General features: G+C 39.6%; 1 protein-coding gene across 2 annotated transcripts in view; it reads right to left on the reverse strand.

Annotated features, from left to right (window-relative positions):
• The window catches only part of SLX4IP (SLX4 interacting protein), a 185,070-nt gene that overhangs the window by 59,787 nt on the left and 107,945 nt on the right, over nt 1-17,338 (reverse strand). For both annotated transcript variants that reach the window (XM_008521386.2, XM_070588824.1), the window contains 2 exons: nt 11,083-11,172; nt 6,663-6,783 (listed from right to left, as the gene is read on the reverse strand). In XM_008521386.2, coding sequence (XP_008519608.1) covers nt 6,663-6,783; nt 11,083-11,172 — 211 coding nt within the window. The remainder of the gene's footprint in view (nt 1-6,662; nt 6,784-11,082; nt 11,173-17,338) is intronic.

Consider the following 17,338-nt stretch of genomic DNA (forward strand, 5'->3'; position numbering starts at 1 on the left):
AAGAGTGAACAACACAATGTTGCGTTAGCATCATCCTGCCTCCCTCTCACCATCAACTGCACTACTTATCTCACTAAAGGAAGCCTGGCATTCATCCTGCCAGTGGTTATTTAAGGCTCCATGAGGCAAACCGAGGCTGCTCCTTGTTTGTGCTTGTTCAGTTAAATAAACCAAGTGAAACTCAAATGACAGCCTGAGAAAAATCATTTGCAACATATGTAACAGAAAAAGCATGACTATCTTTAAGGAGCTCTTAAAAACCAATAAAAGTATGTATGAACTTTAAACTAGAAATATTATAAAGAAATTGAAGTTTGCAAATACGTATATCATCAAGATATTCACCGGACCATTGTTTACAACAGTGAAAATATTAGATGCAACCTAAATGTTCCACCAATAAATCAGAGTATAGACATTTAATGGAATACTACACGGCCATTAAAAATGGTGATGTGGACTCCAAATGGTCAAAACAATCTTGAAAAATAATAACAAAGTTGAAAGACTCACACTTTCTAATTTCGAAACTTACTACAAAGCTACGGTAATCAAAATAGTGTGGTACCGGCATAAAGACAGACATATAGACCAATGAAATAGAATAGAAAGCCCAGAATAAACCTTCACATTTATGGTCAAATGATTTTTGATAAAAGTATCAAGACTATTCAGTGGGGAAAGGACAGGCTTTTCAACAAATGGTGCTGGGACAACTTACATCTGCAAAAGAATGAAGTTGGACCCCCTACGTTAAAACATATATAAACATTAACTCAAAATGGATCAAAGACCTAAATGTAAGAGTTAAATCTATAAAACTCTTACAAGAACAAATATGGAAAAGCTTCATGACATTGTATTCAGCAATAATTTCTTGGCTATAATACGAAAACCACAGGCAACAAGGGGCTGGCCCCACGGCCTAGCAGTTAAGTTCAGCATGCTCTGAGTTGGTAGCCTGGGTTTCGTTCCTGGGCGGGGACCTACGCCACTTGTCAGCGTCCATGTTGTGGCAGAGACTCACATACACAATAGAGGAAGATTGCAAATCTTCCTCAAGTGAAAAGAGGAAGATTGGCAACAGATGTTAGCTCACGGTGAATCTTCCTCAGAAAAAAAAAAAAAGCCGAGGCAACAAAGAAAGAAGTAGATAAATTGGGTATATCAAAATCAAAATTTGTGCATCAAAGAACATTATCAAAAGATTGAAAAGAGAACCGATAGAATGGGAAAAATATTTGCAAATCATATGTCTGATAAGGGATTTATATTAAGAATATATAAAGAACTCCTACAACTCAAAAACAAACAACCCAATGAAAAAATTGGCAAAGGCAACAAACTGGATAATCTAGAAAAAAATGGATAAATTCTTAGACTCATACAATCTCCCAAAACTGAATCAAGAAGAAATAGAGAATCTGAGTAGAGCAATCACAAGTAAAGAGACTGAAACAGTAATCAAAAATCTTCCAAGGAACAAAAGTCCAGGACCAGATGGGTTCTCTGGAGAATTCTACCAAACATTCAAAGAAGATTTAATACCTATCCTTCTCAAACCATTCCAAAAAAACTGAAGACAATGGAACACTTCCTAATTCATTCTATGAGGCCAACATCACCTTGATCCCAAAACCAGACAAGGACAACACAGAGATGGAAAATTACAGGTCAATATTGCTGATGAACATAGAAGCAAAACTCCTCAACAAAATGTTGGCAAACAGAATATAGCAATACATTGAAAGGATCATACACCACAATCAAGTGAGATTTATACCAGGGACACAGTGATGGCTCAACATTCACAAATCAATCAATGTGATGCACCACATTAACAAAATGCAAAGTAAAAATCACATCATCATCTCAATAGACGCAGAGAGAGCATTTGACAAGATCCAACATCCGTTTATCATAAAAACTCTCAATAAAATGGGTACAGAAGGAAAGTACCTCAACATAATAAAGGCCATATGTGACAAACTCACAGCCAACATCAGACTCAATGGGGAAAAACTGAAAGCCACCCCTCTGAGAACAGGAACAAGACAAGGGTGCCCACTCTCACCACTCCTATTCAACACAGTACTGGAGGTTTTGGCCAGACCAATTAGGCAAGAAAAAGAAATAAAAGGTATCCAAATTGTAAAGGAAGAAGTTTGCAGATGACATGATTCTATATATAGAAAGCCCTAAGGAATCCATTGGAAAACTATTAGAAATAATCAACAACTACAGCAAGGTTGCAGGTTACAAAAATCAGTTACATTTCTATACTCTAATAATGAACTAGGATAAAGAGAATTCAAGAATACAACCCCATTTACAACTGCAACAAAAAGAATAAAATATCTAGGAATAAATTTATCCAAGGAGGTGAAAGATCTATACATTGAAAACTATAAGACATTATCGAAAGAAATTGAAGATGACATAAAGAAATGGAAAGATATCCCATGCTCATGGATTGGAAGAATAAACATAGTTTAAATGTCCATATTACCTAAAGCAATCTACAGATTCAATGCAATCCCAGTCAGAATCCCAGTGACATTCCTCATAGAAATAACACAAAGAATCCTAAAATTTACATGGAACAACAAAAGACACTGAATAGTGATGGCAATTCTAAGAAAAAAGAACAAAGCTGAAGGCATCATAATCCCTGATTTCAAAATATACTACAAAGCTATAGTAATCAAAACAGCATGGTACTGGCACAAAAGACACAGAGATCAATGGAACAGAAGTGAAAACCCAGAAATAAAACCACAGATCTATGGACAGCTAATCTTCGACAAAGGAGCCAAGAACATACAATGGAGAAAGGAAAAGTCTCTTCAATAAATGGTGTTGGGAAAACTGGACAGCCACATGCAAAAGATGAAAGTAGATTGTTATCTTACACCATACACAAAAATTAACCCAAAATGGATTAAAGATTTGAAGGTAAGACCTGAAACCATAAAATTCCTAGAAGAAAATATAGGCAGGACACTCTGACATCAGTCTTAGCAGCATCTTTTCAAATATCTTGTCTACTCAGGCATGGGAAACAAAATAAACAAATGGGACTACATCAGACTAAAGAGCTTCTGGAAGGCAAAGGAAACCATGAACAAAACAAACAGACAACCCACCAACTGGGACAAAATATTTACAAATCATATATCTGACAAGGGGTTAATCTCCAGAATATATAAAGAACTTATATAACTCAACAACAAAAAAACAAACAACCTGATCAAAAAGTGGGCAGAGGATATGGACAGACATTTTTCCAAAGAAGATATACAGATGGTTAACAGGCACATGAAAGGATTTTCAACATCACTATTAGGGAAATGCAAATCAAAACTGCAATGAGATATCCCCTTACAACTGTTAGAATGTCTATAATTACCAAGACAGAATATAAAAAATGTTGGAGAGGATGTGGAGACAAGGGAACCCTCATGGGAATGCAAACTGGTGCAGCCACTATGGAAAACAGTATGGAGATTTCTAAAAAATTTAAAAATAGAAATATCATACGATTCAGCTATCCTACTGTTGGGTACCCAAAGAACTTGAAATTAACAATTCAAAGAGATTTATGCACCTCTGTGTTAACTGTGGCATTACTCACACTAGCCAAGATGTGGAAGCAACTCAAGTAGCCAACAACTGATGAATGGATGGAGAAGATGTGATATATATATATATACACACACACAATGGAATACTACTCAGCCATAAAAAGACAAAATCGTTCCATTTGTAACAACATGGATGGACCTTGAGGGAATTATGTTAAGTGAAATAAGCCAGGCAGAGAAAGACAAACACTGCATGATTTCACTCATATGTGGAAGACAAATAAACACATGGACAAGGAGAACAGATTAGTGGTTACCAGAGGGGAAGGGGGTTGGAGGGTCGGGTGAAAGGGTAAGGGGGCCCATATATATGGTGATGGATAAAAATTAGACTATTGGAGGGGCCAGCCCCATTGCCTGGTGGTTAAGTTCAGTGCTCTCTGCTTCAGTGGCCCAGGTTCACGGGTTCGGATCCCAGGTACAGATCTACACCATTCATCAGCCATGCTGTGGCAGCGACCTACAGATAAACTAGAGGAAGACTGGCACAGATATTAGCTCAGGGTTAATCTTCCACAAGCAAAAAAACAACAACAAAAAAGCAAATTAAAAAAAAAATTAGACTGTTGGTGGTGAGCACAATGCAGTCTATACAGAATACTTATAGATAATAATGTACCTGAAATTTCACAACGTTATAAACCATTATGACCTCAATAAAATAATAAAAAATAAATAAATAATAGGCAAAGGACATAAACAGACATTTCTCCAAAGCAGATATACAAATAGCCAATAAGCACATGAAAAGATGGTCAATATCACTACCCATTAGGGAAGTGCATTTGAAACCACAGTAAGATACCACTTCACATCTATTAGCATGGCTACTATCAAAATAACAGAAAATACGTGTTGGCAAGATTATGGAAAAATTAGAACCCTCATGTATTGTTGGTGAGAATGTAAAATGGTGCAGTCACTATGCAAAACAGTACGGCAGTTTCTCAAAAAAACTAAACACAGAATTACCAGGTGATCCAGTGATTCTGCTTTAAGGTATATATCCAAAGAATTGAAAGCAGGAACTGAACTAGATATTTTTATACCAATGTTCACAGCAGCATTATTCACAACAGTCAAAAGGTGGAAACAATCCAACTACTCAAGCACTTCATTGACAGATGAAATACATATATATTTGTATTTATTTACTTCCTAATACATATAATATACTAGAATAGTGGTTACTAGGGGCTGGAGGAAGGAGTAATGGGGAATTACTGTTTAATGGGTAAAGAGTTTCAGTTTGGGATGATGGAAAATTTCTGGAAATGGATAGTGGTGATGGTTGCACAACAATATGAATGCACTTAATGCCACTACATTTTATACTTAAAAATTGCTAAAATAGTAAATTTTATGTTATATATAGTTTAACGCAATAAAACAAAACTTTTAAAAACAGTGATGTACATGTTTTAAAGGACTTTTATATTATGTAAGGTGGAAAAAATAGATTACAAAATTATACGTACAGAAAGATGACTTTTCTGTTTAAAAACAAACTTTTTGCTCACATGAGCCCAAAAAGGCTTTGATTTTCATCTTGGGGCCAGAACTGTGTTCCCTGCCTGTGAGAGAGGCTGGGAAATTGAGTCTTTAGCTTTCTTCACCCAGTAGGAGAGGAAGGCAGGGAAGGGCTAGTTGAGGATGGGTATGGACCAAGCCACCTCCACACCAGAGATGAAGGTCGTGGAACCTTCTCCATTCCTTTTCCTTTTCCTTTTGTACCAGTTAGATTGTGAGACTAGCCAGATCTGCTGGAATACAAAGGATGCAAGCTCCTAGGGCTTTTCTCAAGATTTATACCACTACCAAATGAAAAACCTGAAAGCATCATCTAATAGAATATTGTTTGGACTGAAAATTCCACTTGTTCAAGGCTTTCGGTTTGGGTAAAATTAATGTCTGCCTACTTATCAGCTGCGGCCAGGTGGACATTTCGGATCAAGTATGCCTTCAAAGGGGAGTACTTAACACAATTCTTTCCCTAAAAGATGGTGCACTGGCATAATCCAGTTCACAGCAGTGCAGCACTGTCCTCTGAGGATTAACACGAGGCTGACTGTATTTGTACCACAAAGAGCACTATGAAATGCTGACTTAAAGCAAAAGAATTAAAAATACAACAATGGCAGAATGGAAAGAACAGTGGGCTGGGAGTCAGAAGAGCTAGGTCTGGGGTCAGGTTCTGCCACTTGTCACTCAAGTCCTCTTTCCTTCAACATATCATTGCATCTGTCTATCAGGCACTGGGCTAAGGACGGGGGCAGGGGGGCGGGATGGGGCTGAGGATGAGCTGGGAAGATGCCAAATAAACAAGATCATCTCTGTCTTCAGGATGATCTTTCACTCTGGCAAACCCCTTATCTTGCAGATCGTCAGCTTCTTCACCTATAACTCAAAGACATTACCATTCTCAAAGGGTGATTAGGAAACAGAGTAGGATATTTCAACCTCCGTGCCCTAGATATTTTGGGCCAGATAGTGGGATTTGGGATGGGAGGCCGTCCTGTGCATTGTAGGATATTTAGTGGCATCCTTGGCTCCTACTCACTAGATGCCACTAAGCTCCCTGCCATCCCTCCCACTGTAGTTATAACAACCAAACTGTCTGCAGACGTTATCAAAAGTCCCCTGGGGCAACACCACCCCAGTTGGGAACCTCTGAAATAGGGTGACATATATGAAAGCATTTAAAAGCATAAAGCCCCAAATCAAGTCAGTATTAATGTAAATCCATTCGAAAGACTACTTGTGAACAACAACAACAAAAATCCTTTAAAGAATTTACAGTTTCCTTAGGAATGTTTTATTTTCTATTTTTATATATTTTGCCTACCATTAAAAGCCCTTCAGGGCTTTTTGGTTAATTTTCTTTACTCAAACAAAGAATCTTCATTAGAACATATTTTTAAAATGTATCACTCTACTAACATGACAGTCAGAGTCAAACATAATAGCCATCTCTACAAAGCAGAAATTTTATCCAAAATCAAAGTACTCTGTGCCTACCTTTTAAGGACAAGGGACTGGATCTTGTGAATTCTGTATTTGACGGCCTGTGCTGTTTACGAACCTCCAAGTACTGCTTAACTCTTGAATCAATGGTTTCTTTTAACAGTAAACAGACTTCCTAAAGCAAATTTAAAAATTAGATATAATTTTCTAATTTAATGCAATGCAAAGTCAACATCATGCATATTAGAAAGTCAACACTGAAGATTTCATTTTGTTTGCTTTTTTATTTAGCTACAAATGCTGAAAGGCATGTTATCTGTGCTCATGGATAACACCGCAGATTTAAATTTGCTACTGAGGTCTGTTTGAAGCCATGACATTGGCTCATTCTACGATCTGAGAAATTCACTTAATCTCCCTCTGCCTCAGCTTCACATTTTTAATAGGGAAATAAAAACACTTTAATGTAAACATGAGGGTGACAATCGTGATGAAATCAGCGAGATAATGACTGTTTTTATATAAATATCAATCAGTTGTGACAAATAGAAGGGAGAAGTCAACAGAACCAACACTAGCTGGCAGCAAGGGCCCCAGTGAAGTGGCGGCTGTGTCCAGGCAGGGGACTGAGGATGAGGGAAGGACCCAGGAGGCAGGACATATTCAGAGGGAACCCTGACCCCAACCCAGCCAACAAGGGGCAGCCCCCCATGGTTTTAGTGGACTGTTGTCATGTGGAGATACAAGGCACAGTGTCACCAGATCTTCCGATTTGTTCAAGAGGGGCCAGAAATAGTAATTTTTATACAAAAATTTCCCATGCTTCAAACTTGGTTCAAAAAACTTTGTAAATCTAAACAGCCTCATTCATTAGTTTCTGACCTCAGGTTTATAAATCTACTCCCTCAAAAAGGAGCAGCATTGCGTAGTGGGTTGAAAAGAGAACTAGAAATCAGTAATCTGATTTTCTTCGACACTCTTGTTGATGATACTGTGTTTGCCCACTTGCTTTTGTGAAAATTGCATTATATTCAGCTATTAATGGCGAAAATAATTTAACTTCTTATATTTCTTTAAAGTAGATTAATATTAGGCAAAAGAAACACATGGTTTTAACTCAATGTTAACATACATACCACTAGCAAATTTCTGGAGCAATCTATTGTTTTATGTATCAGTGTTATTTATAAATAGAAAAACAAAAGCTTTGAAAGTCAAACCATGCTAAAGTGTGTCCATCTTAGCCACATTACCAGAAAAATGTAACTGAACGTAGGGAAAGGAAAAAAATGCACATAAATCTAAATTTCCTAACTAAGATTAAGAACTGATGCATAAGGACTGATAATTCTGGTTAAATTCCCAAAGATTCTGCAGAAGGTTCAGAACTGCTGAGGTCACCTCAAACCTGTTTCACTGGTTTCTTGCAATGCCATCTCAGGTTGATCTCTTAGAATCTTCATAAATTAAAGCAAGAACAAAGTTTTAAGCTTCTTAGAAGGGCAACAAGAGCCAAATTTTTCTTTTGTTGCAAATATATGCACTCCTCAAACAGTACAGAAAACCCTAGATTTAATTCCCAAATGTGAGTTTCTAGATAAAACTACAGAAACTTGGGCCGGCCCCGTAGATGAGTGGTTAAGTTCGCGCTCTCCGCTGTGGCGGCCCAGGGTTTCGCTAGTTGGGATCCTGGGCGCGGACATGGCACCGCTCAGTAGGCCATGTTGAGGCAGCGTCCCACATGCCACAACTAGAAGGACCTGCAACTAAGATATACAACTATGTACCGGGGGGATTTGGGGAGATAAAGCAGGAAAAAAACCAAAGAACAAAAAACAAATGACAAACACTGGCCTCCTCTCTCCTGCTCTCATTTTGCAGCCCAAAGATGCAGTGCCTTGTGGAATACAAAGATATCCGTTTACAGTTGAGTGTTTTGGCATTGTTCACACAACAGAAAGGCAGCCTTGCCTCATACTGTTGTTTTAACAATTAAAGAATTTTGCTTCACATGCAGGGTTCAACTATGACTGAGCTAGAAAATATGTGAAAGACATACATGGAAACAAGGATTGTTAAAATTTGGCCATAAATGCCCTATAAGGCTAGAACTAAAAATAGCAGGACAAAAATAAAGCAAAGGCCCATACACACACTTTCTCCCTATAGTTTCGGGGCTTTCCTTCGATGAGTCAGGTTTGACGAATGGAAGGTGGACCATGTGCAATGTGGTCAAGACACCCTAGTAACTAACCACACCACACTGAGCCAAAGCTCTCTCTTCAGAACCCAGGCACTGCAAGACAAGACAAATTGCCAGCTACACTGGAGGGGTGGACAAGAAGACCAAGTTAAAGTCAATGAGCGAGAGAGCCGTATGGCATCTCTAGGCGGTCAGGAGCTCATGTTGGCTTCCTCAAGTTTCCAAGTGGAGCAGTCTGAGTTCGACTGTTTGGGTACAAAGACTACTCATGCTGGACTCAAAATAAACATATGTTTAATACATGTAATTAGTTCCCTTTTCTGGAAAGGAACTGGATATTCTTAAGACTTTTGCTATATAAAGTGACTGTTAAGAGACAATCAAATTGGTTGCTCATGAAATCCTAATCATGAGATGATCTAATGATAAAAAAGATGAAAGCATGGAGACACTGAACATAGGCTCAAGTCATATCCTTTCCTCAATTAGCTTTTCTCCCTTCTCACACATATACACATACAAATTATCCCAGAGCAATTTTAATGTCAGTGAATATATTTTAAAGGAACAACTTAAAGTAGAAGTAGCAACCCATCTACTTTGCTCTGAGAGGACGGCTCGGCTTGTTGGCACAACCCGCCCTCTTGCAGCTGCCATGCCAGCGGAGCGCTGCAGGTCCAATCGTGCACAGAGCATCTTTGCTAAGTCATGCCCTCCTGCCCGGATGTAGGTACTAGGTGGAGCAGCATAGCTGCGTGTGGCACCCTGGAAAAATCTAGCCTCACACTTGGCTAAGAGGTGATTCACACACATAGCTTTATTTTAAAGCCTTTCACATCAACTGACTCTTGGCAAAACCGACTAAATATCAATGAGAAAGGTTTAAGGCTGAGGTGGTAAAGCTGGGAGAGAATGGAGGAAAATCTGGGCCTGGAATAGTGGATTCCAGAATGCTGTTAATGTAAGTCAAGTCAGAAACCTTTTGGGTGAGGTCCTCTCAGGTGAATATCAGTCACTTAGAGGAAATAAATGAACTGTTTTGAATCATGGGGACATGTGTTGGTAAGCCAAAGCTTGGAATTATATGGCGGTGAGTTGTAATAGAAGATGCAGGCCTCCTAGATATTAAGTCCTGAAGAGAACAGCCCATGGTTATTAACTCAAAAGAGAAATCCCGTCATACCAAATCTTGTGCCTTCCTTCTCCCAGCTTTGGGCCACCAGGTATCCCTTGCAAAATTATGACAGCTAAGTCCTGATAATATTATTACCTTTTGACTGAAAATTTATTATTTATAAATTTTCTTTTGGGGAGATTTTTTCTTTTTAGTAATCTTCAAAAGCTGACTAAAAATAGTTATTACAGTAAAGGTTTTTTAAGTTGGTTTTTTTCCCCCACTATTACTAGTTTCTTCTTCATATACTACCTTTTAATAAAACTTATTTTTATTTCTAGCTCTAGAAAGCTATTGTGACAAACGAATATCATGGGGGACACGAAGTGCTATAATATTTTGAAAGTTATGTGAAAGCTGCTGCCTCGCTCTCCCTGCTCTTTCGCGGAGGGACCTGGAGAAGGAAGCCACACGGGTGATGAGAGGTAGATGGGCCTTCTAACCCTCTCCCACAGAAGCACTTGAGTGGGATCATGGAAACTGAGAGCCACGAGTGACAGCCAGCCTCCGGTGGAACCTCTTCACTTGCAGATGAGGAGACTGAGGCCCGGGAGGTCAAACTCCGTGCTCCCAGTCACACATCCGTTCGCTTTACTGACTGACTGTGGTGAGAGAAGGAATGTGGTCAAACATCTCTGCATTTCCTGTCAACGTCTCCTGCTAACAAAAGGAGGGTAGAAGATCCAAGTGGAGAAGATGAGGATTTCAGACAGGTGTGAAAGATCAGCCACGTTTTAGCCTCCACACCTGTTCCAGGTGCTCGGTCCATCCTTCCAACCAGTCAGATTAAAATATCTGCTCACCTGGAATAGTCAACTTAATGATTTCTTTTTTAATACAGACAATGCCAGAACAAAGAGGTAGGAAATTTCTAGTTTAAATAATAGAGTAGTATATGAAATATATGGATGTGTCAGTTTCTGAAGGAAAAAAAAAAAACCAGTGTGTGTCTGTCATTGGGAACAGAATAATTGTTTTTCAAGGGTTAAAAATCACTCAGTATTTTTTGCCCACTAAGGAAAATGAAAGCTGGAAAGAGTTACTATTTCTTCTAGCAGCAGCTACTCGCATTTAGATAGTGAAAAGTTCTGTGGTACCTTTTTCTTCTGCTCAGAAAACCAGCTGGTATCCTGGTTGGAACCTCGTGGCAGTATATGAAGATCCACCAGGACAGCAAAATCCCCACACTGAAAGACATTAATGGCAGAGTTAGCTCACGCCCAGAGAACAATGAGAGAAGATCTCACAAATTCCTATGTGGTTGCTCATGATGAAATGGCAACAAAGTTCACTACTGGGCAGAAATGTTAATATGGGACAGGGCTACAAGTCATAACCTACTAGTTTTTCAAGTTTAATATTTATGGTACAGTGCTAAAGAGAAATACAATTTTTATCAAGATAGAAAAGACAAAATATCTATCTCTGGGCCAAACCTTGAAGGGGGATGCCCAGGCATCCAGTGGCAGCTAGAAGACTATCAAACACTGAATGAAGTTAAATAGGTCAGAACTAGGGAGGCTCCAGAAAAAAAATGATTCTGTGGACAGCCAGGGGAATTCTTTCTTGTAGGTAGGAAAGAACAAATATAAGCTATTGTACTTTTAGACAGACAAAGGATTGAGAGATGCTGAATGACTGTTATCAAAACTAAATAAGTTTCATTAAAATATGCTCTAAAACTGTACAAAAGCTGGCTTCCTTTCACTGTTCAATAGAGTAGCCAATAGCCATGTGTGACTATTGAGCACTTGAAATGTGGCTACTGTGACTGAGAAACTCAATTTTAAATTTCATTTCATTTTAATTTAATTTAAATAGCCACATGTGGCTAGAAGCTCTGTGGCACAGCTATAGACCCTGTAAAAAGCTGTAGCCTTATAAATCTTCACACCTTAAGAGTAAAGCAATTTCTGAGAATTTCAAGATAACTGTGGATGAACTAACTTAGAAAGGAATAGAAGATCGAGACTGCCATGTTGGGGTGGTCTCAGAGGCCCAAAGGTCAGTTTATGGCCCACAGGGAAAAGTCACTTCTGTAACTCTTTGGCTAAACAGATTTTTTTTTTAAATTCTGTGTTATAATTCAATGGTGAAAGGAAAGTATTTTCAGCAAATGGTGTGAGAATACCAGATATAAATATGGAAAGAAAATAAAACTTAAAACCTACCTGACCCATATGCTAAAGTTAATTTGAGATGGATCATAGACCTAAACAGAAAAGCCAAAACTATCTTCCTGATCTTAGGGCAGGAAAATATTTCTTATCCGGTACCCAGAAAGCTCTAAATATAGAAGAGAAAATTGTTGGATTGGACTTTGTGAAAATTTAAAACTTTTGCTCATCAAAAGACACCATTAATAAAATGAATATGTATGTCAGACTCCAAGAAAATATTCATATATCTGACATATACAGATATCTGACATAAAGGACTAGTATCCAAAATATGCAAAGAACTCCTACAAATCAATATTAAAAACACAAACAACCCAAGCTTGAACATATTCTTCACAATGAAGATAAACAAATGGCTAATGAGCACATGAAAAAAAAGTGTTCAACATCATCAGTCATCAGGCAAATGCAAATTGAAACCACCAAGAGATACAACTACATACCTGCCAGAATGACTAAAATTAAAAAGACTGACACACCAAATGCTGGTAAGGATGTGGAGCAAGCCAAATTCTCATACACTGCTGGTGGAAATGTAAAATGATTCAACCACTTTGGCAAATGGTTTGTCAGTCTCCTATAGTTAAACATACATTTATTTACTGCCTGAGCCAGCAATTCCACCGCAGGTATTTACTGAGAGAGATAAAATATATGTGCACGCAAAGACTTGTATGCAGATGTTCATGGAAGGTTTATTCAAAATAGCCGAAATGGAAGACAACTCAAAACTCTGTTAAGAGAATAAACAAACTGTGGCATATTCACGCAATGGAATGCTCCTCATCAGCTCAACATGGACTATATCAAAACCATTATGTTGAGTAAAAGAAGCCAGGGTTAAAGAATACATACTGTATGATTCCATTTATAGAAAGTTCGAGAACAACAAAACTAAATCTCTGGTCAAATCAATTAGAACAGTGATTGCCTGGGGAGGAACTGGCTGAGAACAGGCAAGAGAACTTTGTGTGGTGATGAGAATGTTCTATATCTTGATGGGGTATATCCCTGAGATCAGATCATTTCACTGTATACAAATTACACATCAACAATAAATAATTTTTAAAATATGGGTAAAAATACATTCATATTCGTTGATAGTTATTTAAAATGTAAGCATTATGTCCTTGAAAATGTGTGGATATTTTGGGGGACAACAAAGTGAAGTTCACTGGGTAATAAATGGTGAAGTATGATGAAAGATGGTCTCTCAAGATGTCACACAGTGCAGTGTGACCCAGTGAACTGCAGTTTAGTGTTTTGCAACCAGCATTTTATTTTAATGAAAGAGAATAGAAGAGAATATTGGAATGGGATAAAAAATATCAATGTGCTACATGGTAAGGTCAAGTATTATTTTGTGAAACTTATGTATGAGTGTACTGAGTTATGATGTAAAGCCTATTTTTTACTGTGGGTTGTGGTCAAAACTGCTTGAAAATTGTATTCAAGTATACTGTTATTTTAAGTTTTTTCACAACTGTTGATTACAGATTTAACCTTTAAGGAGTATGCTGCCACCAGGTGGAGGTCATATGCCACAACTACATGATGTTAGCCAGAGGTTATTAAACTTTCATGTGCCATAGACCTGTTTGGCCTGCTGTGAAGCTGATGAAATAGGCTCAGAATAATTTTTTAAATGCATGAAACACAATCCTTAGGATTAAAAAGCTAACCAATTTGATTTAACTGTGGTTATCCAAATTAAAAAAAAAACAAGTCTGTGATATAGTAATGTATGTACTTGTTTATTAAGGTATTGGCTCTTGTTACCTAGTGGTGGGTCTAACAGTGATCTAACAGATCACATAGTGGTGATAAAATAACTACTATAAATCCAAAGTAGTGATAAGCATAAATATTTTCAGATATGTGCCACCATTATAACATGAAAAGAGCTGTGATTTCTAAGGGGGACATATTGCTGATACTACTGTGTCTTGAACACTTCATTCATAATAAAAACTAAATTTATTAGAACTTGGTCAAAATAAAGATGTACTTTTTTTTCCCAGCCAAGTTCACCGACCCTCTGAATTCTATCATGGGCCCCTTGAGGCTCCACAGATTGCAGAGCAAGAGCCCCTCCACAGCAGCGAGATGTGCCTCGCAGGTTATTCTACCCTGAGTCCTCAAACCAAGTTCTCTGCTACTCCTCCTTCGTTAGCAAAAATCATTTTTAAAATAGTAAAATAACAATAATGATGCTTGGACAATTTGAACTGATACTATGTAAGAGTAACTTTTTAAAGAATTAAATAGCAAGGTCCAATTTGGTATTTTCTCATTTTGTAACTTTAATCACAAATAACCTAGTATAAATTGGATTATAAACAGATTGATTGGAACGTCTTTTTTTTTTTAAATAAATCATCAAATCTTACTCTGGTGCTCCAGCCTTCCCGGGATTTCTGCCAGACTCCACCCCTGGGCACACAGGCAGTCCCCTCCCCTGCAGCTCCCTCTGCAGCCAGCAGTTCCGACTTCTCCAGCAAGAGCTCTCTCAGACTCCCCACACTAATCAAGGGTATTTTGCCTTTCTAAAGTTCCCTGCTCTCAAGGCTTTGCTGATTTTCTCCCATGAGTAAACAGAAGTGAAAAAAAAAGGCCTCTTGTTGCAGCCGGCAGCACAGCCTCCACTTCTCCTCCTCCTTAATTAGGAAGAGGTTACTTCTACTCTCAGCAGATAAACTCTCTGGCTCTCTGCTGAGAGGAGCAACACATGAACCATCACTTCTTTCTCAGGCCACAGCTGCTCATTTACACAGGCCAAGTTACTTCCTTAACAGCCCAAAGGCTACTAGAGAAAGCTTCACATCACATGCCCTGGGATGGGAGTGAACAGGCCAGGGTCAGGTCCAGCTTCTAGCCCCCTCCACCCAGAGGTTTCAGCCAAAAACCTGGGAGTCAACCCTAACCCCTCCCTTTCCCTAACCCTCCACCATCAGTCACCATGTCTTCTCGATTTTAATTCTTACAGAGCTAAACACACCCTCCTGTCTTGTTCCGCAGCTCACATCATTTCCCACTTGGAATATGAGGGCTACTTATCTTGGTGTCCCAGATGAACTCTTGATGCCCTTGCCTGAAAAAGCTCTAACATAGAAACGGGAGCAGTGCACTCCTGCTGCAGCTCCGAGCATCACACATAAGTGTCTGAGGAAGCCCTGCTCTCCCGCTGTCTCCCACTGTTCTTGGGCAGGTGCTGTTTTTGCCATTGGCTTCCAATGCACCTCAGCATTCCTATGCTTAGTGCATCCTTGAACCCTAGCAGGAGCGTGGACATCTCTGTGGAGCTTCTCTGAACAGCTGTCACTCCTACCTCTGGATCAGGCACATGATTCACGTACTTACTTATTTTTGCATCAAATGGCTTGTCTGCGTAGGGACCTCCCCTGCTAGACTGTTAGCTCATTGGCAGAGACAGCACCAATACCTCAGTGGACTTTGCCCTCCAAGGGTTAGCATAGTACCAGCTTACAGTAAGTGCTTAGTATTTAATGAAAGGAAGAAAGGAATGAACGAACAAATGACAGGACCAACGAGGTCTGAGTTTTGGGCAAACCACAGCCTTAACTGCAACCTAAGGGCTCCGAGCCCATTCTGGGGACAAGGCCATTCTGATTCAGCCCAGGACACTGATGCACCATAGAACAACTTCGTCCTTCCTTATTCTGGAGTGATGACAACTATGTCATCACCAAGGACAACTAGTCATTTTCCTTATTTTGAGGAAAGGGAATACAAGGGTCCTAGGATTACTTCACCCAAAACTCACTGCCAACCGAGTATGTTGGTGATTTTTCCTCTTTCCTAAGAATTCCAAAGCCACATCTTAACTTGAATTACTACCAAATCTTCAGGGGTGGAAGATATTGTCTTACTAATTTTACATTAAGTGTAAAGTAAAGGTGAAAATGCTAACGTTTCTTACACATGTAGAAATCTCAGACAGAAGCAGGTTCGGAGCTCTGAGATATGTGGAAGGTTTCCCGCATTCACTCACTCGCTCACTCCTTCATTCATTAAACACCCGCTGAGTTTAATAGGGGCACTGGGCCAGAGAAGGAGGGGAAGAAATGGAACGCTGTAGTAAGTGACCACAGCACACATCCAAGGACTAGAGGAAGCCAAGTGACAGCTCTGCCTGAGGGAAGCCAGGGAAGACGGCATGATGTCGCAGCTAGGCCTTGAGGAATAGGGCAAGTGGTGGAGAAAGAAAAATGAACAGCACCGACATAGGGAGAGTCCCAAATAGCTCAGCACGCTCAGGAGACAGAAAAGAATCTGATAATACAGAAACAGGGCAAGGTTAGCAGATAAGGCCAACAGGGCAGGAGGGTTCAGACCACAGAGGAACTCAGGGCAGGCCAAAGGGGCCAAGAAGAGCTGCAGGCTGGAGAGTTCTCTCACGTAGGAGTGTGGAACATGGGCTGGTGGGGGAAATCACTACCTTGTGGTGGGCCAGGTAGACAGGTTAAAAGCCACCACAAGGGCCAGCCCCAGTGGCCTAGTGGTTAAGTTTGGTGCTCTCCACTTCGGTGGCCTAGGTTTGGTTTGCGCACACGGACCTACACCACTCGTCTGTCAGTGGCCATGCTGTGGCGGCAGCTCACATACAAAACAGAAGAACATTGGCAACAGATGTTAGCTCAGGGTGAATCTTCCTCAGCAAAAAAAAATTAAAAGAATAAAGCCACCACAAGAACCCAAACAAGAGACAACTGAAGGTGATGGGTGAAGAGCAGGGGACAGATTAGAGGGACACTCAAAAGACAGAATCAAGAGGATGTGGTTGCGTGTAGGAGGAGGTAGAGCAAGGATGATGCCCAAGGCATGTGAGTGGTTTCAACCATACCCCCAGGGCTATTCACAGGCAGCTCATCCATATGGGTCTGTTGCAAGTGTTATTGGCATTTTACACCTACCTGGCATTAAGGATTTAAGGCAGCTTGGATTAACAAGGCAAAGATTAAAAATGGAGGAAATAAGTAAGACAAACAGGTGTTAAAACCTGAAATCCAGCCAAGAATTAAGGTCTGTAGAGAATTCCCCCCAGAGTCCTAAGTCGCTGCAGCATTTGCTCTAGCATGCTCCTAGCTGACAACGTGAAAAGAGACAGGCCAGTCAGAGTCCCTAAGAATGAATCAGGGCTGAGGATGATTCA

The sequence above is a fragment of the Equus przewalskii genome, chromosome 21 (assembly GCF_037783145.1).
Source record: "Equus przewalskii isolate Varuska chromosome 21, EquPr2, whole genome shotgun sequence".
NCBI classification, from domain to species: Eukaryota; Metazoa; Chordata; class Mammalia; order Perissodactyla; family Equidae; genus Equus; species Equus przewalskii.